Source organism: Schistocerca nitens, chromosome 4, assembly GCF_023898315.1.
Source record: "Schistocerca nitens isolate TAMUIC-IGC-003100 chromosome 4, iqSchNite1.1, whole genome shotgun sequence".
In the NCBI taxonomy this organism is placed as follows: Eukaryota; Metazoa; Arthropoda; class Insecta; order Orthoptera; family Acrididae; genus Schistocerca; species Schistocerca nitens.
This window is the reverse complement of record NC_064617.1, coordinates 710232616-710260452: the sequence shown is the minus strand read 5'-3', so window position 1 is coordinate 710260452 and position 27837 is coordinate 710232616. Positions and strand designations below refer to the sequence as shown.

The 27837-nt window shown below is 38.9% G+C and overlaps 1 protein-coding gene across 1 annotated transcript in view; it reads right to left on the bottom strand.

Annotated features, from left to right (window-relative positions):
• Positions 1-27837, bottom strand: part of LOC126252744 (attractin) — a 272729-nt gene that overhangs the window by 33789 nt on the left and 211103 nt on the right. Inside the window, exon 19 of the mRNA XM_049953646.1 lies at positions 9019-9235. Coding sequence (XP_049809603.1) covers positions 9019-9235 — 217 coding nt within the window. The remainder of the gene's footprint in view (positions 1-9018; positions 9236-27837) is intronic.

The following is a 27837-nucleotide window of genomic DNA, read 5'->3' as shown; positions in this document are numbered from 1 at the left end:
GAGCTTCTTCCAGAAACAATCAATGTAGTTCTTCAGAATACGAGGTGTGTTAAAAAAGTATAGAACCTTTGGTTGGCAGAAATACACTTATTAACTTGGGGGCAGAGAACCTTAATCCTTTTGAAGAAGTCTCATTGGTAACGGACATACTTTTCCCAGCAGACCTGCCATTGTCGAAAACAATACTGGAATGCATCTTTTAGAATGGTGATCACCTGGGTCGTCTTATCTTGACTCACATCTTGTTACTTTCAGGGGTATTTCCAGCTTGGGAAATAGCCAAAATTCACTCTGAGCCATGTCAGGAGAATTTGGAGCCTGACTAACCACAGGAATGTTGTGTTTAGTGAGGGAATTATGTATCAGATGCACTGAATGGTGGGTGTATTATCATGATGAAGCTACCAAGTTTTTGCTGCCCACAGCCTCACAAATGTGATTGACTTCCTTTGCGATGGTTTTGCACTGTAGTGAGCACTCATGATGCACCACCCCATGAGAGTAGAAGAAAATTGTCAACTTGACCTTTACACTGCTGCAGAGCTGCGTTTCTGTTTTGGCCTCGGAAATAATGTTTCCACTGTGGTGACTGCATGTTGGTTTCTGGGTCATGCCAATAAACCCATTTCTCATCCCTGTGATCATGGTGTACACAAAGTTCAGGCCACTGTTTGCACAGTCCAGTACATCCTGCACAATTTCCAGATGGCACTGCTTTTGATTCATTGTGAGCAGTCTTTGTACATATTTTGTGGACATTCTCCTCATGCAATATTTACCTGTCAAAATTGATTTTACCAATCCAATGCTTAGCCCTACCTCATTCACAAAGTCTCAACTCTTATATGATGTTCTTCCATACCCCAAATCTGCACTTGCTCAACAATATTGTCATGTTGACTTCATGTGGGTCTGCCTAAATGCAATTCACTGTGCACTGATAAGCAGCCATCTTTGAAGTGGTTGTAAACACTCCTTTATCTGTGTGTTTCTCTACATTTCAACCCTGAAAGCCTGTTGAACCTTGTGAATGGGTTCCACTTGAGTATCACCAAGTTTATAACAAAATTTGATGCCATATCTCTGCTCAGTTTGTTCTGAAATTTCACCACCTATGGAAAGTGATGAACATTCTCTCCATGTTCTCACTCATGAGCTGACTGCCAGTGACCGACTCTTTCTGATGATGGGAAAAAAAAATTCACGGCTGCACATGGGTGTCCCCTTCCATGTCTCCACTGAAGAAAATCTCCCATACTTCATTGGTTTACACATGAAAGAAGAATGTTCGATACATTTTAAATACCCATCCTAAAACAAAGACAAGGAAAAGCTAAAATGTTTTAAAATTTTGTGTAATTTGAGATAACTTCAGTTGCAGTTACAACAGAATAAATGGAAAAAGTTTGGAATGGTACTGAGACAACAAGGCTGTGGCACTGCAAAGGCTCCACACAGAGTAACATAAGCACTTTAACATAAATCTCAAAAATTTTTAAAACGCTGTTACATTTAAATTGTATGTTGGAACAGGACTGAAACTAAGCCCTTTGTCTTGAATGGGAAGCACACTAACCAAACAATACTTCCAAGCACAGCTCATAATCTTACAAAGAGGATGATGATGGAAAGGTTTGGATATGAAAAATAGTGGGAGACAGTTACTTTCATGCCATAAAGACTGCAAGAACTATGTATATGCTGGGCACTGACTTTTATAGTAACAACACCAAAATGCTGACACAGGGAATGGTAAAAGATCTACTGTGAGTATTTTTTGACTTCAGACTATTGTATGTCATGTACAGGAACATAAATAAATGGTGGTTCTGTAAGATTAGTTCTTGATGCCAGGGGCATCAATAAGATTATAGTACCAGTACGCATAAGGCCAGACAATTTGTTTTACAATACGAAATATTTCAGTATATTTGATCTCAAAATGTCTTACTGGCAAATAAAGTTCCACGAAGAAAGTCGAAAATGTACTGCATTTGTTTGTGGGGGCAGAAATTACAAATTCCGTGTTCTAACTTTTGGACTGAACATTAGCGCAGGAGTGTTTATATCTGCATTGGACAAGGTTGTGCCTTCCCCTTCTCTCTTTGCTCCGTTTCTTTCACTGATCTTTCCTCTTCTTTCTTCCTTCCTCGTACCGCGGCTCTATCTCAGGGTTTTCAATGCAGAAATGTAGTGAGAAGGGAGCACATGTGTGTGGTGGTTCATGATATCGTAGTGCTGTGAGGGAGCGTCACTCATGCCTCTGGTTTGAGAATACTGATGACTGAAGCACAAACATTTCTCAAAAGGAAAACAGGTACATGCTCTCTTTTCTTTTAAAACTACAAATAGTAGCGTAGCTAGTACTATCTATCGTTCTACTAAACTGAATCAGCGCAACACCATTGATGAAGTTTGAACCTCAAATGAAGTTTATTAATACCAATTAACTGAAAAAAAAGAAAGAAAAAAAAAAACACACATCCAATCCAGAAGTCACTCACAGTTAAGAGTAATTAGTTTCTGATGTGTGTGTGTGTGTGTGTAGTGGTCATTGATACTTAAAAGATCGTTTCGATAATTCTATCACTGGCCATTTATGAGTTGCTAAGCAATGTATCAACAAGCTGACTATACAATGTCATATCCCGACAGTAAATCGCTTCTCGCTTGCTTTAAGCATCAAGACGATTACTATGCCACTCATATAAGACTTTGATAGTTATTATCAAGCTAGTATCCGTAGATTGCGATTAATGTTACTGAATCATACACGCGACGATAACGACTGATATCCAACCATGTATCTTAAACTCCATGCCGATCTTTGAGAATCTGCACGCGATTTGTTTGCACCAAAGTCAGGCGTGGTTCCCAGGAATAAGTTTGAAATCAACTCCGGGTTGTAAATTAACAGATCTATGTCCATTAATGAAAGTTACAGCAGATCCACACTCGACAACTACCGGATCGCGCACTCGAGCAACACGGAAGTTTTTGTTCTTACAAAGAGAAAAGATATCATGCATAAGGCAACAAGGTTATTTGTTATGCCAAAACATATTTATATCTATCTCATTAAAACTCATTACCTATTAAACGTTGTACATAATTTAATTCTTTACTCTGTAAATAATCAATAAAATTTAGAAATGAATGACATGTATTTAAAAAAAAAAAAAAATCTCAAGTTGATAGGATGACTCCCCTACACTCACATGACGCAAAGTAGATCCGACTATATTGGACATACTCATGTAATGTTACAAGGTCTTAGGACCAGAATTGCTTAGCAAAGTCACTGTATATGTAGACGACCTGCTGATAGCCACACCCACTTGGTTAGAACATATCAGGCTCATTGAACAGGTGCCTCAACGATTTGCAGTTTACGGAGTAACAGCCAATTTAAAAAAGTATAGTTCTGGTAAGAAGCAAGTCAAATTTTTAGGACAAGGGATGTTACCTGATCCGAAAAAACCTGATGCCATACGCAATTGTCCAGCTCCAAGGAATAAAAAACAACTAAAGGGCTTTTTAGGGCTAGCTTCGTTTTTTTTCCTTTTTTTTTTCCACAACAACTAATGAAGGGTGATGCATTGCCCAACTTGTTATGAAAAAATAGGCTTTGGTTATGGGATGATAAGTGTCAAGAGGACTTTAATAACATTAAGCAGACATTGGTAAATGCAAACATTCTTAGCCACCCTGACACGTCCAAGGATTTTTGCCTCATTTCAAGGGCTGAGGGCATGCTTATTTCAGATAAGAGAGGAAGAAGTTAAGGAAGTACTCAAGGCCATCATTTTTGCTAGTCGCACATTATCTGAAGCAGAAAGGTCTTACTTGGTGTCAGAATTGGGAAAGTTTAGCGGTGATATGGGCATTTAAGAAGTTTGAATATTTTTTGTGGGGCAAGAACACCAAAGTGTACTGTGACCACCAGTCACTGTCATTTCTTTTAACATGTAAACTATTGCACTGTATATTAGCTAGGTGGTGTCTATATTCACAGGAATTCAATTTTGAGATCATTTATATCAAAGGAAATCAGAACGTTATTGCAGATGCCTTGTCTAGGCTACCACTAGGTTTAGAGGAATTTGGTGAATTACCAGACCAAGATGGAGAAATCAAAACATTAATAATGCAAGGTAAAACACAACAGTCTGATTACCATAAGTTTATAAGTTTTGTAAGCAGATGAAAATTATACAACAGCAAGATCGCAGATGGAGTTAGGTCATGCAGAACCTTAAGCAAGATGAAGGTGGAAGGGTAAGTAAATGGTATCAGGAGTACAAGGGCGTTTTGTTTCATAGGAAACATGAAAAATCTGATCAATTGTGTGTGTGTGTGTGTGTGTGTGTGTGTGTGTGTGTGTGTCCTGAAGATTATATTGACGAATTTATAAGACACATACATGAAGTATGGAGACATTATTGAGTAGGCAAATCTACTGAAAAAGTTGCACCACTTTGTTACTTTCCAAATTTGAGGAGACGGGTCCTACAGGTATTAAGAAAGTGTGCAGTATGTTAAAAATCAAAACAGTCAAATGTGTCAAAATATACTGAGCTACACCCAATACTCACAAAAAACCCTCTAGATATGGTATCTCTGGACATAGCTGGTCCATATCCAAGAAGTAAAGGAGGAGTAAAATACGTAGTAGCACTATACAACATTTTTTTGAAGCATGTCAAAATAAGCCATTAAAAATGCAACAGCCACAAATATCAAGAAAAGAACTGAGGGAAACTATTTGAGAAGAGTAGGTAAACCAAAGGTACTACTAACTGATAATGCTTCATATTTTGTTGGGCAAAAATGGAAACAATTTATGACCTCACAGGGCATAAAGCATATATTAGTAAGCTTTTTTCACCCAGAAACAAGCCCAATTGAATGAGTTTTTAAAGAATTTAACCGATTTATTAGGACATAAACACCACACAAACACACCAGATGGGTAGAATAGGTAACTCCTTTCATGCAAGTTGTCAATAATGTTCCCCATCGTCAACAGGTTTCACACCTAATGAATTGATGTTCCAGACAAAGCAAACGAATGAGTGGGCATCGCCCATACCAAAGGTACCCACTACAGAAATGACACTACAAGATAAAATAAAAAAAAGCCATAGTTACTATAGAAAACAGAGCCGAGTATAGAAAGAAAATTTATAACAAGAAACTTAAACGTGTTACACAATTCTTTGAAGGGTAACGAGTCCTCTTACGGACGCACCCTAAATTGACAAAAATTGGTAAACTGAATAAGACATGGCAATTACCCTATTCAGGACCATATGTAATTTCTAAAATACCATACCCAGGGACGTACAGATTAACCTATGAGAAAACAGGAAGAGGCAAGGGTCTCTACCCTCACAAGGATATAAAAGCCTTTATAGAATAACGAAGTGTGGAAACAATTTTTTTTTATCACAAGACAATTGGATATAGTGTACATAATTCAAAGTATAATTTTCTTCTGGAATGTATTTTAAGATAAAGAAATGTGCATAGGCATAAGTGAGTCTTTTGATTTGTAATCATAGGCAGAAAATTAACAGCAATGAGAAGTAAAACACCGCTTCATGCGAATTGAAATTACAAACAAAATTGGCTTATGGCTCAACAATACGCACTGATGTCAGTAGCACGAGAGGAGACACTGACCTGTACGCATGCGCGACAGACTGGCTCAAGGCGCAAACAAAATAGAAACGCAATGTACATTTAACCTAAATACAAGGTACACAAAGTACTATGCAAATACATCTACTGTTTAAGAACTAAGGAACCGATTGCTATATTTGCAAAGAGATTTAATTAAATACTAAGCTATATACAACCCATTTACAACCAAAAGGAACCATTATATATACACAGACACACACACGAGACGTGTAAGCTAAGGACTAACAACAAAATACCATGAGAAATGTCAGATAATTTTCTTTGCAGAGTGAATGATCATAATGGGTAACAGAATAAACAAAAGTATGAATTTAAACAAAGTATGGAAATATCTGCAGACATGTGTGATGACCAAACATATCAGTAGCCATTGAGCTATGAAATGCCGTTAGTTTTAAGTTATTTTCTTTTAGCGACCAGTGCATCGTCACGGCACAGAAGAAGAATTACGTCGAGAGTAGCAGGTACCAAATGAAGAAACGGGCCGCACCTTGAGTAAACAATTTAGTTATAAGGATATTTACAGTAAAGGTCATAAGGCAAATGAAAAAATGAAATAAGCATCGTCACAGTATGTTTCCGTGACAATTGTCACTACCTAGTCACTGCAGAGTACACATAATCATTGAAGCCGGAGATCTTACAAAACCCAGTTAAATTTTAATGACATTTCCAGGTATTTAAGAAAGACAAGTCTACGATGGTGAACACATTAGATTTCACACTAAGCTACATGCAAATTGAAGTATACAGTATTAAAACATAAAGAGATAACAAGATACGTTGTCAATGATTTATTTCAATGAACCAAGGTTCCTTAGCAACTAGTTCATGACTATACGAGTAACATTTCCACATAATCCTTGAACCAATAGATGAGTATTTCCTTTCTTCCCTCCCAAACAAAGGAGGCGGCACCAAGCGTAATTAGGCCAGCAATGTGCGATGTTTTGGTCTTATTTCCAATGTTTTATTCTCTCCCTCCTCTAACTATGAAAGAAATGAGCTCCCATAAGTGATAAAAGCCTATCAATGAAATGAAGCAGAAATGTATCATATGCTTGTATTGTGTTATAAAAATGTGATATGTAACTAATTTCTATATTTAATGTGATCAAAAATGAGTTGAAACAAACTGTAGTTAACGAAAAATTTTATGACGTTGTAAAACTTAAGAAATTTATTTTTGTAATATGATGAATGGATGGAATGTCAGCCATAGGTATATACGATCATGTTAGGTATATAGTTGTAAAGAGTTTTATGAATTTTCATTGAAAACCAAACTATATGAAGGAATGTACTTCAAGGACAAGCAGTTTATACAATGTGTTAGACGGTTATATATGTCTTTCAACAAGTGCACGTTCAAGTGTGGTGACATGAACATGCGTGTGCAACGAAACGAGTATCGTGGCTCACAACGCTTGATACATGGACAAGTGAACTATAGCTGTTCGAGCAGGTACTTACCTAATCAAAAATGTTCAAATGTGTGTGAAATCTTATGGGACTTAACAGCTAAGGTCATCAGTCCCTAAGCTTACACACTACTTAACCTAAATTATCCTAAGGACGGACACACACACACACACACACACACACACACACACGCCCGAGAGAGGACTCGAACCTCCACCGGGACCAGCCGCACAGTCCATGACTGCAGCGCCTTAGACCGCTTACCTAATCGACGGATGCTTTTGGTCACGGTTCTCTCCGCTGAAAATGTGAATAAGACGGGTAGTAATGATGCCCGGGCCGTAAACATAAAGATCTTCTGCCACAAAATCTGATTTTTAACAATAAGCACACACTCACTGCACCCAGCATAAAAACAAACACCACCACAATTCTTTGATACGTAGCACTTAGGAAACATGACATCAACACCAAGAAAACAAGTGCACGCACGTGCAATGGTAGCATATAGCATGTTGACTGTTAGCAATTAGTTCTTGCCACCAAATCGGCCCGTGCGCAAGCGCGAAACACAGCAGCAAGAATGAAGCAAACTGAACATTATTGTTAACACGCAAAATTTAGATTTGTAATGGACTCACATATTATATATGTACGTAATATTTTAATTTCTTGCACATAGGATAAGCTGACTTATCTATTCCATAAAATAAAATAGGAGAAGCCAACAATATAGGTCATCGACCCCTATCAGCAATTTAAACAAACAACAACACTGTACGTCTCCATGACATGTCAACATACAGTGTGGGGGCAATTGTACAGGAACATAATGAAATACCCCCCAGGATACCGCTAATTTAATATTTATTTAACAGCAAAGCAAAAATGAAATACCGATCGAACAAACGCATTAGCAGAAACATTAACTAGGAAGGCGCCGACAAATGAAGAAATTTTTTCACTTTCATTTTTTGATGTACTGTTTTTTGTTTTTAGTAGTGGAGGACAGTCGAAGTTTTTCTCGTAAGAGAATGATGTGCATTTTGTAAAGCAAAAAGTACTGCAGTCTAAGTGTATTTAAATGTGTGTGAATAATACAATATTTGACCAATATAAAGCATTTGTATTTATGGAAGTATGTGAAGTGATTTATTTGTCATTACGACCGGCGCCAGTACCCACAGAGTCCTTTAGGTGCATGCACCTTCAAATATTACGGCGAAGTCCGAGCGTCAAAGGAGGTTAGTTAAGCACAGGCAATTTTAATTCAATTTATTATTTCTATTGTATATATATAAATATATTTTATGTAATTACATTACAGTCACCAATCTGAAATGTTAAAGCCACACATTTCTTAATTCTGAAAGCACACCATACTCAAAAGGAAAAATGTTCAAATTAACTTTCTGATAGTCTTATAGATGGAATAGGTGCCTGCTTAACTTATTTGTCCATGCTATTTTGGGTGCCATAACAGTGTTTTAAGTTTACCTCTGATTTACAACTTTGTGTTCACATGTTCATAAATTGGCTCACAGAAAGAATCAATTCAATGCAGATAACAAATAACAAAAAGTACAAAACAACAATTTTCATGCTGAAGAAACTGAGAGACTAAATGATGGCATCGAACAACATGTATGTAATATAAACGTCCTTAGTTTCAAAATTCACAGAGATATAAGGACAATATATGAACTAACACAATTGGGTACCGCTTTGGTGCAGTGCAGTTGCTGAAATTAATATGAAATTCTAGTGTAAAAGGACTTTTAAATCTCATATGTGCTAATGCATTTTTTTTGTTTCCTCAGTTTCTTCATTTAATTCATACATAATTTTTAACAATAGTAAAGGCATTAGGTAAAGGGACTAAAAACTTACGTTGAAAATGTGATGAAGAACTGTTGCAAATTCAGCTTTGGATACTGTGAGAAGGAGATCTGAATCCATAATGGTGGCCGAAAATCATACACATAAACATAGAAAGTAGTCAATGTAACATTATCCAAAGTGCCAAAATTATGTTCAGCCTTGTTGAAGCGATACCGATAGCTTGTACAATTATGATTGGTCAATATTGGTTTTTCTACGTTGTTAGCTGAAATGAAGAAAGTTTAAAAGCATTATAAACAATATAAAAATACTCTACACTATTACTTAAAATTCAAATCACATCTAATAGACAAAGTCATGTTAACAGAAATTCCAACTCACTAACAGCAATGCCAAGGTGTAGCAAAGGTAGAGCTTTACAAAAGAGTATTTTCTACACAGGTAATGGAAGAAATGATACAAAATTGGAATTATCGAAAAGATAAGAGGAGGCAGTGTGTCACAGACAAGCGCAATGAAAAGACTGCAAAACATTTATGGTTTCAGACAGAGAGGTCCTTCTTCCAAAATGGAAAAAACACACACACTTACACGAGAACAGCTTGCATACTCCAAGGTGTCTCCAGCTGCTGTGACCCCAGCATGTTTTCCAATTCAGAATAATACTGTTTTTGCCCAAAAGCTTAAATGTTCAGTAGTCTTTTCATTCCGTCTGTCTGTGACTGAATGCTTCCTCCGAATGGTGATAAGCGATCTATCCTTTTCATATAGTTGTTATTCCAACTTAGACTTTCCATTGCTTGATTATAATATTGGAATTATGAGAAGCATGAATTATGGGGGGACTGTTCCTCAGTTTGAATGAAGAAGTTTAAAAAAACAACATCAGTACATCTTATGTGAGTAAAATTTCCTTAAAGTAAAGTTCACAGTAAAACTGCCATTACAAAAGTACTGCAAAAGCTTCTATAAGAATTTTTATAATGTGTCCAACTTACAGGCTTCCTTTCACATATAAGACATGATGGCTCTTCATTGGTGCCACATGGCTAAGGGTGTTTGATCATGAAATAAACAAAGAAAGCTGCAGTATTGTGCTTTGTGTTGAGAATTGTGTTGCTCAGTCAAAACATGTTTTGCTACAAAACATCGAACTTTCCTTCCTTCCAATATGATCAGCAAACTTCAGCCCATGGATCAAGCTATTACAAAACAATTATACCTCAGTGGCAAGTTCAACAGTATTTACTAGATATTAATGTGCTGGAATCTGTGATGCAATGAATCTTCTAGGTGCATTGAGTTTTATTTTGGCTATGTGGGATGTTGTTGGACCTAGAGTCAATGAAAATTATTTCTCAAACCCTCACGTTAAGGGATTGTCCATAGATCAGGTCGGCAGATGAAGTGCTGATCTCTTCTTTTAGCTACTCACAGACTGAGCAGTACTAGCACGTGGTGGTGTCGTGGCAAGTTAGGGAGTCTTCCAGTGTTTGATGGAGCCACTCAACCATGCTGTTACATGACACCCCACAGTTGGGCTGTGAGTAGCTCTGGTCCTCTTGCGCATTTTTGTGGCATGGCTGCCAAAATGATATTAGTTTCTATTCACTCATGATACATTTCGTAGGTGAGAAATCTCAAAGTCATGCCTTCTAGAGTGCTTTCAGTCTGAAGAAAGACACAGTAAACACACTATTTCAAATTGGGTAAAGGCTGTTGTCACCAAATAAAATTTCAAGTTTAAAACCACTGTCATAATAATGGATAACGCTTCAAACATGAAAGTAGCTGGTATGCTATTGCATCTTACATGTCTGATGCTTTCCACATTCTATAAATCACTCTCTGCAGCAAATAATACAAAAATCAATACAGAGAACTGTTGACAAGATCAAAAGAGCAGTTATATTTTTCAGAAAGAGTAGATATGCCTCAAGAAAACTTGCTAGTGAGGAAACAAAAGTCACCAACCAATTCCTGCCACAAAGAGTGGTAACTCTTCAATTTGGAAGGAGTTTGATGATTATACAAACAGTCAGCTCCCAGGAAGCTACACCCCAGGACATGTGGCGATTGCCGAACTAGACAAATACAAAGACTTTCTGTAAAGTAGCACCTTTGTATCTTTTATGTGAAAATTCTCAAAGCTTTTTAAATAAAACAAATGTTATTAACATTTTACATCTTTATTCCTCATGTCTATATATTTGCAGTACTCTGGTTCTAGAGTTCTCCGAATTGTATCGTGTAACATGGCTGTGCATAATGTAACTTGTTGTTGCATTAGAAACAGCATTCTGTAATCGAGTTTTGAATTCAGAGTGTTTGTCCACACGTGTAGGAACATCTCCTTCACCATGAAAATGCCAGACCACACACAACAGCTGTGAAATATGTAACAATATGATGTCTTTGCTTCACTGTCACCACCACCATCACCACCAGCATCATCTGTTCCCAAAACTTAAACAATGTCTAGGAGGACTCACTTTGGATAGTGATGAAGCATTGAAAGCAGGAGTGAGGCTGTGGCTCCATCAGCAAAGTCAAACATTTTATAGTGACAATATTAACAAATTGGTCTCTTGTGGCCATCTCCAGGATGAATATGCTGAGAAATAAATATGTAGTCAAGCAGAATAAAGATATTCCCTGTCAAATCAATTATGCCAACCGAACAACATGGGAACTGTCGATCTACCGATCTACACCTTAAACATAAAGAAAAAAGGCCTCACAAACTTCAGAAGCAAATGAGTAATGGGAGGAAAGACTAGAAACGTCTCAAGAACACACTGCTAGATCCACATGAATACTGCATGCCACTTTACATCTTGATGCATTCCATTACGATGGCAATTATGGTTTACATCTTGATGCATTCCATTACGATGGCAATTATGGTTAGCATTAAAACAAGTGTGATTATTGGAAAAATGGATAAATTATGCATGTGCTGCAGTGTCCTAGAATTTAAAAATTAAATATCAAGAATGTTCTGCGCAGGTGGAAAAGTGAAATTCCAGAATTACATCAACCACCTGAACCATTATCAAAGTTGGTATCAGGTGACACAAACCAGTTCAAAAGATTCCTTGGCAAACATACACAAGTACAATTAATGTTTTCAAATTAATTCGTTCAGGGCAAAAAAGTCATGCACGAGAATTATATGACAACATTCAAAATGCAAAAGCAATTTTATTATTGTTCAGGATAACTAATACCAACACTGATTGCAAAGCAGAACACAAATTTCTTCAAAATTATTTTCTGGGAGAGACTGATGAACAAACTGATCAACACTGTTGACTCAGTATGGACATTAAATGAGAAACAGTCGCTACATTACAAATTTTATTCAATCAGCACAATGAAGTAACCATTAACTGGCTCAATAAATTAACACTTAAGTTGTGTAACACAGAATAAGAGGTGGGGCCTCTAGGATCCCCACATTTAAATGGAGAATTAAGGCATAAATCATTTGAAAATCTTAGTTTACATTATTTTACATTTATTTTTACTGTTATTTAAGTGTTGTTTAAATACTCTGTGTTCTTATAGCAACCTCAATGAACCTGCAGTTTTTAAATAGCACACCAAAACGTACTGTTAGAACTGAATTTTACCTCCTGAAACTTGAAGTGAGTAAATTTTCACACAAAGCTAAATCCCAGGGTTTAAAGTTGCACATAAATATTGCACTCGACAGGGACAACAAGATACTTTGCAAGTTAACATTCAATGCTGGGATCCTCCTCCTCCTCCTCCTCCTCCTCCTCCTCCACCACCACCACCACCAGTTGGAACACATTTGGTTTTACCTAAAACATTAAGTATTTAACTGGAGAAACAAGAAGATGCCCGTCACCAACATCCTGAAGTTCTTCCTATGAATGGTCCTCTTCTTTGCTAGCGGAACTGTGATCACTGACTAATACAAAATTGTTGTCTTCTTTGTGTACTTCTTGATCTATATCACTGACATCTTCCTCCAACTACACATTAACAATTTCATCAAACTTACGATCCTTGAAACTGATGTATTCTTGTGAATATATTTTTTTCTATACTGAAGAAAACAGATGTATAGTTTGCAAGGTGTTGTCTGGGAAACCCCCACCACAATAAATACTAAAAGATTGGGAGGTTGGCAATCTAAGGAGGGCAGGGATGGTATAAGAGCATTCTGCCAAAACTGAGTGAGTTCAGAAATCCTCACACTGTTTGAGAGATTGTACATCGTGAGTTGATTGTTCAGAACTGCACTTACACGAATGCCGGCTAATGACTACAAAGTTCTGAAATATTATTCACAAATGCGAATAATTTTGATATTAGCTGCTTTATGTACTGAAAGAGTACCTATTGGTGAAACAGTAAAATTTTTGTCAAACCAGGACTCGAACCTAAGTTTCCCGCTTATCTTGAATGGTCTTGATCACCTTAACCATCTTGGTTATCCATACATGCTCCCTGGATTGATTCAGACTTCCATCTGCCACAGTGTCTACATTCCCTAGTGCTTGCAGCTTTGGCTGGATTCCAGCAACAGGGTTAACGAGATGAACATGTTCGACATTTAATAGTACCATCATTTTTGCTCATCATGTATGTCTCAAGGAAGAGACATTTGAAAAGTAAATCTTACAGCCTAAATGGGGGAAAATGAAAATACTAGTAACACTGAACACGCTCGTCTCATTGGCCCATTTTGGGAATCCAGGTAAAGCTGGGGAGGGGGTTTGCGGTGTAGATAATAGACACTGTGGCACCTGAATATTTGTATCAGTCCTGAAAGCATACTTGGATAACAGAGACGTCTCAGGCAACTGCTCATGATAACTGGGAAAACTGTGTCGGAGCACAAGTTCCATGTGGTATTCTTTCAACATCTAATGCAGCTGATGTTAAAATTATTCACAATTATGACTAATTTTTCAGGATTTAACTGTGGCTGCAAACTGTCAACAATACCTGAAGGAACAGATATTGTCAAAATAAAAATAAAGAGTACAAAGCTGTAATTAGAGCAGACAAAACACCTGTCAGCCAACACAAAAGACAGTACAATGCACCAACAGGTAATAAAATGTTAATTGTTGTAGTTGGAAAAGAATTTATTTTGTGTGTAATAATTCCTCAGCACAGAAATGATGATTTTCACTGAGTCTCAGAAACTCGTCACTCATATGATGGACTGCAACAGACTATTTTATTTTTGCACGGAGAATATGGCTCATTTTCATACCACATTGAGAAATCTACACATAGATCAAGGAGCGAGTAAAAAAGTCGGTGACATGCATGACTTATTTATACTGAGTGACGATTAGTGAAACTGCTGACAAACCTATCTTGAAATGTCGGCAACTGTTCCAACAAAACAGGAACTGAACAACTCCTCCACATTTGGCTAAAGAATGGCAAAAGAGAGGATTGCAACACGCACACATTTTGATTTGGTTGATCAAAAAAGTCACAACACATCAATCTGAGTCAGCTCTGCAGAAACACTTGATGTTGACACAGGTACAGACTTTTTTGAATTTGTCATCAGAAACATGATTCACGGTCCGTGTGGCTTACTCAACAATTCACTATGTATATCTGATTGGAAATGCATGAAACAATACCTAAGAGATTTACTTGCCAAGACTATAACTGGTAATGACGAATATCTCCTCTATTATCAACAACCAACTGAAGAAGGCAGCAAATCTACTATTTTAAAAGTATAAAACAATTATGATGAAGTCAATAATCACTGACTTGTGCCACATTCACCGTTACTCTTGAAAATGAACAAAGCAGACATCAATCTGACAACAAATTAAGTGTTGTCAGTCACTGTTTATTTATTCCCACAACATGGTTAACAGATTGAAGCCATCATCAGGTAGATTTATTTGTATTGTATTAATATGATGTGTTTATTGTTTTATAACTTAGGGGTAAGTTATGGCATTGTCTAAAACGAAAACAAAACACTATTTCAGAACATGGTTCTGTGGAGGTCTTTGACTGAAAACTGATTGTAAATGTAAATGTGCAAATAAAACAACTAAAACAGAACACCTTCAGTCTTCACAGGCTCATCTTTCTGTAGTAATAATCACATATAAACTGTAATACTTCATAAACAAATATCGTGTCTAGAAACTGTTAGGTGCAAAGAACATATAGCAAACAAAACCATTATTCTGGAGTAAGTCTTCAAAGCACTGTTGTGCTATCCAGTTGAGTAGATGAACAGGTATGTTACAGTAAATATTTTTAGTGATACAGTTACCCTTTCTGTCATGTCTATGTTTGTACAGCTTAAACTTCATACTAATTTGTGTAATCAGGTGATATGTTGAAAACATTGTAAATAAAAAACAATTGAGGTTTGGAAACAGAGAGAAAGGATGACATGAGTGACAGAAAGAGAGCGAAGTTTTGACAATGACCGAGCTGTGGATTTGTTACAGTCACATCTGTTACATGTTACAACTATGTAAATGTTGAAGTAATACACTGATAAGGAATTAAATGTATTCAGACTTACATATTCTTGCGAGTTAGGCATGTCAACTGTTCATTTACAAAATATCAAAGATATATGCAAACAGCTAAATAGAGGATGGAGATAATTGTGTGTGTGTGTGTGTGTGTGTGTGTGTGTGAGAGAGAGAGAGAGAGAGAGAGAGAGAGAGAGAGAGAGAGAGAGGGGGGGGGGGGGGTGCACACCCCACACCCCTGCTTGCGGGTGGGTGGGTGTGTAGGAATTCAGATAAAGAAGCTGAAGGATTGACTGAGGGAGAGAAAAGTTGTTTAGGTTATGCCGGAACTGTGGGTTGTTAAGATTACATGTGTCATATATTATAACTACGTACAGGTTGAAGAAATACATTGATTATGCTTTAAAACAATATGAAGATATGTATACTATATATATTATAAACAGATACATGTACCCTCAGGCTGATTAGGTGCAAACTATTGGTATGTTTGTGGGTAGGGCCATTCCATAGTTTATTGGCAAATATCATGGAAACATAAGTAATTATTTGTGGTAAATATAAAGCAGCAGATGGAGGCTGTGTGTGTGTGTGTGTGTGTGTGTGTGTGTGTGTGTGTGTGCGCGCATGCAAGCGTGAGTGCGCTTGAATTTAATAATGTAGGCTGCTGTTAAAACAGAGATGATACTGTTGTAAATGTTGTCTTTTTTGTCATTTAGGATAAACTCAGGCTGTTTTCTTTGGTGTATGTATATTTGTACTGTTTCCAGGATGTCTAGTTCAAAAATGGTTCAAATGGTTCTGAGCACTATGGGACTCAACTGCTGTGGTCATTAGTCCCCTAGAACTTAGAACTACGTAAACCTAACTAACCTAAGGACATCACACACATCCATGCCCGAGGCAGGATTCGAACCTGCGACCGTAGCAGTCGCACGGTTCCGGACTACGCGCCTAGAACCGCGAGACCACCGCGGCCGGCCCAGGATGTCTAGTCTTCTGCCTTTAAGTTGGGTATGTTGGTTGCTGATACTTGTGTTGTTAGCATGACATTTTCTTTCCTGTGGGTGAGTGGCTATAGTTGGTGCATATGTGTTGCTGTTGTGGTCTTCAAGTCCTGAGACTGGTTTGATGCAGCTCTCCATGCTACCCTATCCTGTGCAAATTTCTTCATCTCCCAGTACCTACTGCAACCTACATCCTTCTGAATCTGCTTAGTGTATTCATCTCTTGGTCTCCCTCTACGATTTTTACCCTCCACGCTGCCCTCCAATGCTAAATTTGTGATCCCTTGATGCCTCAGGGCATGTCCTACCAACCGATCCCTTCTTCTAGTCAAGTTGTGCCACAAACTTCTCTTCTCCCCAATCCTATTCAATACCTCCTCATTAGTTACGTGATCTACCCACCTAATCTTCAACATTCTTCTGTAGCACCACATTTCGAAAGCTTCTATTCTCCTCTTGTCCAAACTATTTATTGTCCATGTTTCACTTCCATAAATGGCTACACTCCATACAAATACTTTCAGAAACGACTTCCTGACACTTAAAACTATAATCGATGTTAACAAATTTCTCTTCTTCAGAAACGATTTCCTTGCCATTGCCAGTCTACATTTTATATCCTCTCTACTTCGACCATCATCAGTTATTTTGCTCCCCAAACAGCAAAACTCCTTTACTACTTTAAGTGCCTCATTTCCTAATCTAATTCCCTCAGCATCACCCGACTTATTTCGACTACATTCCATTATCCTCGTTTTGCTTTTGTTGATGTTCATCTTATATCCTCCTTTCCAGACACTGTCCATTTCGTTCAACTGCTCTTCCAAGTCCTTTGCTGTCTATGATAGAATTACAATGTCATCGGCGAACCTCAAAATTTTTATTTCTTCTCCATGGATTTTAATACCTAGTCCGAATTTTTCTTTTGTTTCCTTTATTGCTGGCTCAATATACAGATTGAATAACATTGGGGAGAGGCTACAACCCTGTCTCACTCCCTTCCCAACCACTGCTTCCCTTTCATGTCCCTCGCCTCTTATAACTGCCATCTGGTTTCTGTACAAATTGTAAATAGCCTTTCGCTCCCTGTATTTTACCCGTGCCACCTTTAGAATTTAAAAGAGAGTATTCCAGTCAACAGTGTCAAAAGCTTTCTCTAAGTCTACAAATGCTAGAAATGTAGGTTTGCCTTTCCTTAATCTTTCTTCTAAGATAAGTCGTAAGGTCAGTATTGCCTCATGTGTTCCAATATTTCTACGGAATCCAAACTGATCTTCCCCGAGGTCGGCTTCTACCAGTTTTTCCATTCGTCTGTAAAGAATTCGCGTTAGTATTTTGCAGCTGTGACTTATTAAACTGACAGTTCGGTAATTTTCACATCTGTCAACACCTGCTTTCTTTGGGATTGGAATTATTATATTCTTCTTGAAGTCTGAGGGTACTTCGCCTGTCTCATACATCTTGCTCACCAGATGGTAGAGTTTTGTCAGGACTGGCTCTCACAAGGCCGTCAGTAGTTCTAATGGAATGTTGTCTACTCCTGCGGCCTTGTTTTGGCTCAGGTCTTTCAGTGCTCTGTCAAACTCTTCACGCAGTATCGTATCTCCCATTTCATCTTCATCTACATTCTCTTCCATTTCTATAATATTGTCCTCAAGTACGTCGCCCTTGTATAGACCGTCTATATACTACTTCCACCTTTCTGCTTTCCCTTCTTTGCTTAGAACTGGGTTTCCATCTGAGCTTTTGATATTCATACAAGTGGTTCTCTTTTCTCCAAAGGTCTCTCTAATTTTCCTGTAGGCAGTATCTCTCTTACCCCTAGTGAGATAAGCCTCTATATCCTTACAGTTGTCCTCTAGCCATTCCTGCTTAGCCATTTTGCACTTCCTGTCGATTTCATTTTTGAGACGTTTGTATTCCTTTTTGCCTGCTTCATTTACTGCATTTTTATGTTTCCTCCTTTCATCAATTAAATTCAATATTTCTTCTGTTACCCAAGGATTTCTACAAGCCCTCATCTTTTTACCTACTTGATCCTCTGCTGCCTTCACTATTTCATTCCTCAAAGCTACCCATTCTTCTTCTACTGTACTTCTTTCCTCCACTGCTGTCAATTGTTCGCTTATGCTCTCCCTGAAACACTGTAGAACCTCTGGTTTAGTCAGTTTATATGTTCTATCAACTAAATCAACTAATATCAACTGGGATGTTACGTTAGTAGCAATGAAGCAGTTTGGTGCATTTTATCATTTCCAGTCCATAAAGACATCCAACAGCTATTCATTTGGAAGTTCCTCTTGAAAATGGACAGTGTGTGTACTTCACAATAGAAAATGCTTGTGAAGAACACTGTCACCACCACCAACAATGTGAACTGCATTTTATTATTTTGTGGGGATGATATGTCTGCTAAGGCAACACTTTACTCGGAAGTGCCAACATACTACACATGACACTCTTCAGCAAACAAGTTTCAACATTAGAAACAAGATAATGCAGTTGCATGACATAACTATTCAAATTCAACTGATGTGTTGTGCTGACAGTACACTATTCATCAAAATAATGTAGAACACTTTCACTTGTGCTTACAAGAAATGAGAACAGTAAACGCTCCCATGTCAGCTACTTATCGTGAAGCCCGCAAGAACGAAATCTTGAAAACTGTGAGAAATGCGACACTTTACTTGCTGAAACATGGGTGACCATTCAACACCAGCAAACACATATTATTTGGAATAATACTGACAATGTGCTCGCAATACAATCCAAAAGATGTTTTGGAAAAATACAATGACTATATGAGAGAAGACATTATTTAGATGCAACAAATTGAAATCTGGACATTCGGTTCAAACAAAATGTGTATATGGCACTGGTTTCATCTGAGAACACATGTTTAGCAATCGCTAACAAACACGGGTATAACTGAGACTGGTTGTGCTGAATCAATCTTTAAATGACCTTTTTGATCGTGATTTATAATGAGAAAAACTCCTTGATGTCAATGAATTGGGTACATTTGTTCAAATGAATTTTCCAAAATTGGTTCCCGAATGACAAACAGCATATGACAGAATTATACACGCCATTACAAGCCAAGACTACAGATTATATTTCATAGATATGTCCAAAAACACAGGCAACACAGTCTTCATTTCACTTATTTTGCAATCATACAATCATAAAAGAATAGTGCACTGGCAATCGTACCATCTGGAATTGAGAGAAATCTTTTGATGATGATCAAACAGCGTATTCAGCACTGAAACTGCTGTTGAACATGCAAATCACTGACTCATCAACATACAAAATCAATAAAAATTCAGAATGAGTAAAAAATCCTATTATTTCAACTCATTATATGGAGCAATTGTACTATGGCACACAAAAAAGTGCTTCATCATATACTTAAAGATTTGAGAGGAAATGAACAGCTGGTAATTTTCGACAAACTCTAGCAGTTATACCACATTAAACAGTCACTAAAGAACTTAATGCTCCTCTCAGATCATCAGTTTCATGGCGACACATACAGATACTGACCTTGAAGACCAATACATATTTAGCTACAACATGATCAACCTGATGAATGTTTCGCAAAACTGTTAGTCGTTGGGAAAGGGAAAATGGCAATCAATGACTCCACACAATGTATCACACTGCCAACGAACTTCTGTAAACTCACAGCAAACACAAATAAAATGATTCACATAGTTTTCCCAGATACTGCAGAGAATTACAAAAACCATCACTGGTTCAGTGCATGTGTTATATTTGCAGCCAAACACAAAAATGTCAATGTCATCAATTCTAGCACTCAACATGAAATACCAGATGCAAACCAGTGTGCACAGACTCAGCTACAGAGTGAAAATTTCATCCTGGAGATAACCCCCACAGTGGCTAAGCTATGCCTCCACAGTATTCTTTCTTCTAGGAGTGCTAATCTTGCAAGTTTTGCAGGAGACAGTCTGTGAAGTTTGGAAGGTAGGAGATGAGGTACTGGTGGAAGTAAAGCTGTAAAGATGGGTTGTGAGTCATGCTTGGGTAGCTCAATTGGTAAAACACTTTCTTGTGAATGGCAAGGTTCCCGAGTTACAGTCTTGGCCCAGCACACAGTTGTAATACGTCAGGAAGTTTCAATATTATCTCGATTGCATACGACATAACATGTACAGTTACAATCGACAACGTTAATTGTTGTTTGAAATTTCATTCGCTGGTGTCTTGGCTGTTAATCTTTACAGGCCACTTCAAAATTTTTTCACAGAATAACAGGTGTTCATCAGGCAAATAACGTTGGAGTTTTTCCAAGCCCGTGATTGAACTGGACTCGACTGGAACCTTTTCTGAGGGATAAGTTTGTTTTTCTGGTGCAGTCAGTGGACTATGCTGGAGGCCCAGAAGAAAAGTGTGACTAGTCAGGCCATTGATTGTTGTTGAAGGTGTAATACAACCCTTTCTTGCGTATTTAAAAACAAAATGTGAAAAAGTGCTGATAGAGAAGTTCACCTTTCATTATCTTCCAATGCTTAAAGAGTTTCTTCAGAAATTCTGGTCTTCATGTACTAAGACTGCTACCATTACATAAAGTCTTATATTTCAGTAGCATCAGCGTCTCTAACAAGGAATTTACTTTGTTGCAAATTTGTAATAACCACCTCTCTGACATCACACATCGTAAAAAATCTGTCGTTTCCTTAATTTCCTTTTTATGATGCTGAAATCCCTATCATAGCGTAAAAAACTGTCCCCACTCACTAGAAGGTAATGCTAATTTTACTGAATCTCACAGAATCAATTAGGTAAATCAGAAATCTCTCAAGAGTGTGATTCTTACCCTGGACTGAGAACTGATGCAGTTCACTGGACTCTTGTGGTATACTGGGAAGACACAATGCACAGGCATAGAAAGAATCTTGTCTTAATTTTCCTGCTTTCTCTCATACTGGAAAGCTGTCTAAAATTTTCTGCTTTCCCATTTATGAAAAAACATCTCCATCATAGCTCTATGTTTCGCTGCATCATTTCATCAAAGAGATTTCAGTTACACATGTAACTTCTCTCACATGCAACAAGCGACTACTTGTGCCATTCCAGTCAAATCAATTGCAGCACATTTTTTGCTTGTGACTTCTGCTGCTAATGTCATCTAGGAATGCAGCATCTTTAGCCTGTTATCTAAACTTTATTTTCAAATTTACTTTTAGCTGGCATGAGTCATGACTCATGCCTCTTTACCTTTAGATGGCATGAGTCATTGATTGATGCCCCTATAAAAATAACATAGTTTTTCAGAATCCTATACAATGCACACTAAATGACAGATTGATACCTCCTTAATGTCAGTTTGTGCAGTTACATATATAGTATCAGAAGGACTAGCAAACTCAAAATCACCAAATTATGGACTGATGCCCTTTTAAAAGTAAACGATTCAGATGCTTCATAGACCACAATGCTGAGCATGGTTTTTCACTGGCAGTGATGATATAGTACCGGGCAAGAAGGTAATGGCTGGCAGAAGTTCATTTCTGCATACAGTGTGGTCTAGGAGCCTTTGGACCCCATGTTGCAACACAAAATTAATGCTACAATACAATTTTGTTCAATCTCCAAATCTGGCTGAATGTAACAAGGGAAGTCTCCAGCTTGCAACAGCTAAACCTGAATAAAAATATTTTAAAATACAAACAGGTGTGTATTCTATCTCCCATTGAGTTGTATCTGTAAAACTCTGCATTTGTGTTAAATCAATGTTTGGAGGTTTAGTATCCCTGGCACTGGACATCATGATGGAGGCAGATGAGCTGCCATGAGTATAGCAGTAAAATAGTGTGGAAACCTGCTCCAAAGGGCACATGCAGCACATAGTATGGGCAGACCCACTGGCAGAGGAGTTTACTTGCAGACGGCAGTTGGCTGGGTGGGTCAGTGCATACTCTGAGTTCGACCATCATGGACCTCACCTTGTGCTTCGTGCCACATGTTGTTGCCAAGTGCTTAGATAATAGCTGCCTGTGCCAGCCAAGTGCTGAGTCTCTCCCGTGCTCATCTATACATGGGTTCAGAGTCTCTGCTTTCCACAGATTGACTTGCATCACAAGTTCATTTTCCTCTCATGGTTTCCTGTTCTCTGGCTATTATCGAGTCATTGTAGACTTGTGAAGTATCTGCACTGATCGTGTAGTGTAGCAGCGTTGTCCTGCCAGTAACGATACTAAAGGAGGTTAACAAATCTAAAAGACTACAGAAAACCAATTCACTGAAGGGGAAAATACTGGTGTAACAGACAGTTATGAGCAGCAACAGAGTTGTAAATGAGACATTATTTGCAAAGTCCTAAGCATTTGCTTGAAACCATGTATGTTAACTCATTATGTACATGGTGTCATATTTCTTAAAATAGAAATTGATTTGTTGTCTTACTGTCTTCCCTTTTTCCTTACCAAAATGTAAATGTGGAGTTTCAATCAAATTATTAAAACAGAGAGGAATTGAACAGTATACACAATTGACAAGGACAGCATATTGACTTGTTACATCATTTCTGGTATACCCGCAGCGTAAGTATGGGTTATGTTAACATAAAATATTTAGCTTTTTCCCAAATAATATCTTACAACAGTGGTTTGAAAAGTTCTCAGAATCACCACGAGAGGTCAGTGGTAGTGCAATGAGTTGTTCATGTGGTATTCATTGGACTGTTGCCTGTAAACAGGTGCCACATCAGTGCTCTTGGAAGAGAGCTGTGGCAGTGACATGGCTTTGTTGTTGTTCCCGCATAGTGATTTGTGAAGATGGGAAGAAAAAAAAAGTGGTTTGAGCAGTGATTAAGTACTTTGTAATATTCAACTGTTGCCAAGTGGGCAAATGAATTTAAATTTGGTCAGGAGAGCTTAGATGATGATCCACGCAGTGGTCGGCCAAGATGTGTCATCTACTCCAGAAATCATTGCAGAAGTGCACAAAATGGTCACGGAGGATCGCCGACTGAAAGTGTGTGAAATTGCTCACCCTTGCCAGATGTCATCTGAAAGGGTATTTCATATTTTAACTGAAGAATTCGAAATGAAAAAATTATTTGCAAGATGGGTGTCGCGACTCTTGACACATGAGAACGGACATATCAGAACAATGTTTGGCCCATTTTAGGAGAATAAAACAAGATTTTTTGTGGTGGTTTGTGACGACAGATGAAACTTTGGTGTACTACTATACCCCAGAGACAAAACAATAGTCAAAGCAGTGGAAACATACTGATTCTGTGCCACCAAAGAAAGCAAAGACAATTCCTTCAGTGGGAAAGGTCATGGCATCTGTGTTCTGGGATGCGAATGGGATTCCGTTTGTAGATTATTTCCCTACTGGGCAAACAATTACTGGAGAATACTATGCTAACCTCCTGGACAACTTGCAACACAAGATACGTGAAAAAAGGTCGGGTTTTGCAAGGAAGAAAGTCAACTTCCATCCAGACAATGCGCGTCCACACACGTGCCGTCACCATGGCAAAATTACACGGACTGCAGCATGAATTGCTCCCATACCCGCCTTATTCACCTGATATGGCTCCGACATAGTTCCACCTGTTCCCAAAACTGATATTTTTTCTTGGTGGATGAAGATTCACTTAAAACAAAGAATTGATAACCGGAGTTGACAACTATTTTGCAGGCCTGGAGGAAACTCATTTTCAAGATGGGATCAAGGCACTGGAACATTGTTGGACCAAGTTCATTAATCTACAAGGAGACCACATTGAAAAATAAAAAAAAGTTTCAGTGATATAAGTACTTTTTTCCTATTCCGTTCCGAGAACTTTTCAAACTTCCCTTGTAATTATGACTCATGCAAAACTGCCAGTCATAATTATCTTTTAGAAAGTCCTGTTTCTTCAACAGTCTTTAAACTTGTTGAGCTTCAAACACTAACTGTACACAAATACAGAGTTGTACAGCTAAATGATCTTGAGTGGTGGAATGGACACATCCGTATATTTTAAAATTACTTTCATGGTCTTATCCACTCAAGGTAGGGTACTTCCCCTGTAAGTCTAAAAAAACAATGGTCTTCAGACGGCTGATTCTCTCATTTTGTTAAGGAAATGCTACACGTATACATTCACAGTGACAAAGGCTATGTTAAAGATATACAAGCTCCATTAAAAATAAAAGAGGTTCAAATGGCTCTGAGTACTACGGGACTTAACTTCTAAGGTCATCAGTCCCCTAGAACTTAGAACTACTTAAACCTAACTAACCTAAGGACGTCATACATATCCATGCCCGAGGCAGGATTCGAACCTGCGACCGTAGTGGTCGTGCGGTTCCAGACTGTAGTGCCTAGAACCGCTCGGCCACCCCGGCCGGCATCAAACGACATGCTACACTAATCCATTGCACCTGGAGAGCTGCAAGAGAAGAAGAAACCAGTTTATATATATATATATATATATATATATATATATATATATATATATAAAGAAAGATGATGAGTCTTACCAAACAAAAGCGCTGGCAGGTCGATAGACACACAAACAAACACAAATATACACACAAAATTCAAGCTTTCGCAACAAACTGTTGCCTCATCAGGAAAGAGGGAAAGACGAAAGGATGTGGGTTTTAAGGGAGAGGGTAAGGAGTCATTCCAATCCCGGGAGTGGAAAGACTTACCTTAGGGGGAAAAAAGGACAGGTATACACTCGCACACACACACATATCCATCCACACATACAGACACAAGCAGACATATTTAAAGACAAAGAGTTTGGGCAGAGATGTCAGTCGAGGTGGAAAAGTAGAGGCAAAGAAGTTGTTGAGAGACAGGTGAGGTATGAGTGGCGGCAACTGGAAATTAGCGGAGATTGAGGCCTGGCGGATAACGAGAAGAGAGGATATACTGAAGGGCAAGTTCCCATCTCCGGAGTTCGGATAGGTTGGTGTTGGTGGGAAGTATCCAGATAACCCGGACGGTGTAACACTGTGCCAAGATGTGCTGGCTGTGCACCAAGGCATGTTTAGCCACAGGGTGATCCTCATTACCAACAAACACTGTCTGCCTGTGTCCATTCATGCGAATGGACAGTTTGTTGCTGGTCATTCCCACATAGAATGCATCACAGTGTAGGCAGGTCAGTTGGTAAATCACGTGGGTGCTTTCACACGTGGCTCTGCCTTTGATCGTGTACACCTTCCGGGTTACAGGACTGGAGTAGGTGGTGGTGGGAGGGTGCATGGGACAGGTTTTCCACCGGGGGCGGTTACAAGGATAGGAGCCAGAGGGTAGGGAAGGTGGTTTGGGGATTTCATAGGGATGAACTAACAGGTTACGAAGGTTAGGTGGACGGCGGAAAGACACTCTTGGCGGAGTGGGGAGGATTTCATGAAGGATGGATCTCATTTCAGGGCAGGATTTGAGGAAGTCGTATCCCTGCTGGAGAGCCACATTCAGAGTCTGGTCCAGTCCCGGAAAGTATCCTGTCACAAGTGGGGCACTTTTGTGGTTCTTCTGTGGGGGATTCTGGGTTTGAGGGGATGAGGAAGTGGCTCTGGTTATTTGCTTCTGTACCAGGCCGGGAGGGTAGTTGCGGGATGCGAAAGCTGTTGTCAGGTTGTTGGTGTAATGTTTCAGGGATTCCGGACTGGAGCAGATTCGTTTGCCACGAAGACCTAGGCTGTAGGGAAGGGACCGTTTGATGTGGAATGGGTGGCAGCTGTCATAATGGAGGTACTGTTGCTTGTTGGTGGGTTTGATGTGGACGGACGTGTGAAGTTGGCCATTGGACAGGTGGAGGTCAACGTCAAGGAAAGTGGCATAGGATTTGGAGTAGGACCAGGTGAATCTGATGGAACCAAAGGAGTTGAGGTTGGAGAGGAAATTCTGGAGTTCTTCTTCACTGTGAGTCCAGATCATGAAGATGTCATCAATAAATCTGTACCAAACTTTGGGTTGGCAGACCTGGGTAACCAAGAAGGCTTCCTCTAAGCGACCCATGAATAGGTTGGCATACGAGGGGGCCATCCTGGTACCCATGGCTGTTCCCTTTAATTGTTGGTATGTCTGGCCTTCAAAAGTGAAGAAGTTGTGGGTCAGGATGAAGCTGGCTAAGGTAATGAGGAAAGAGGTTTTAGGTAGGGTGGCAGGTGATCGGCGTGAAAGGAAATGCTCCATCGCAGCGAGGCCCTGGACGTGCGGAATATTTGTGTGTAAGGAAGTGGCATCAATGGTTACAAGGATGGTTTCCGGGGGTAACAGATTGGGTAAGGATTCCAGGCGTTCAAGGAAGTGGTTGGTGTCTTTGATGAAGGATGGGAGACTGCATGTAATGGGTTGAAGGTGTTGATCTACGTAGGCAGAGATACGTTCTGTGGGGGCTTGGTAACCAGCTACAATGGGGCGGCCGGGATGATTGGGTTTGTGGATTTTAGGAAGAAGGTAGAAGGTTGGGGTGCGGGGTGTCGGTGGGGTCAGGAGGTTGATGGAGTCAGGTGAAAGGTTTTGCAGGGGGCCTAAGGTTCTGAGGATTCCTTGAAGGTCCGCCTGGACATCGGGAATGGGGTTACCTTGGCAAACTTTGTATGTGGTGTTGTCTGAAAGCTGACGCAGTCCCTCAGCCACATACCACATACTCCCGTTGGTAATGAGGATCACCCTGTGGCTAAACATGCCTTGGTGCACAGCCAGCACATCTTGGCACAGTGTTACACCGTCCGGGTTATCTGGATACTTCCCACCAACACCAACCTATCCGAACTCCGGAGATGGGAACTTGCCCTTCAGTATATCCTCTCTTCTCGTTATCCGCCAGGCCTCAATCTCCGCTAATTTCCAGTTGCCGCCACTCATACCTCACCTGTCTCTCAACAACTTCTTTGCCTCTACTCTTCCACCTCGACTGACATCTCTGCCCAAACTCTTTGTCTTTAAATATGTCTGCTTGTGTCTGTATGTGTGGATGGATATGTGTGTGTGTGCGAGTGTATACCTGTCCTTTTTTCCCCCTAAGGTAAGTCTTTCCGCTCCCGGGATTGGAATGACTCCTTACCCTCTCCCTTAAAACCCACATCCTTTCGTCTTTCCCTCTCCTTCCCTCTTTCCTGATGAGGCAACAGTTTGTTGCGAAAGCTTGAATTTTGTGTGTATATTTGTGTTTGTTTGTGTGTCTATCGACCTGCCAGCGCTTTTGTTTGGTAAGTCTCATCATCTTTGTTTTTTTATATATATATATATATATATATATATATATATATATATATATATATATATATATATATATATATATATATATATATATTCCCACGTGGAATGTTTCCCCTAATATATATCTGTGATATAATAGA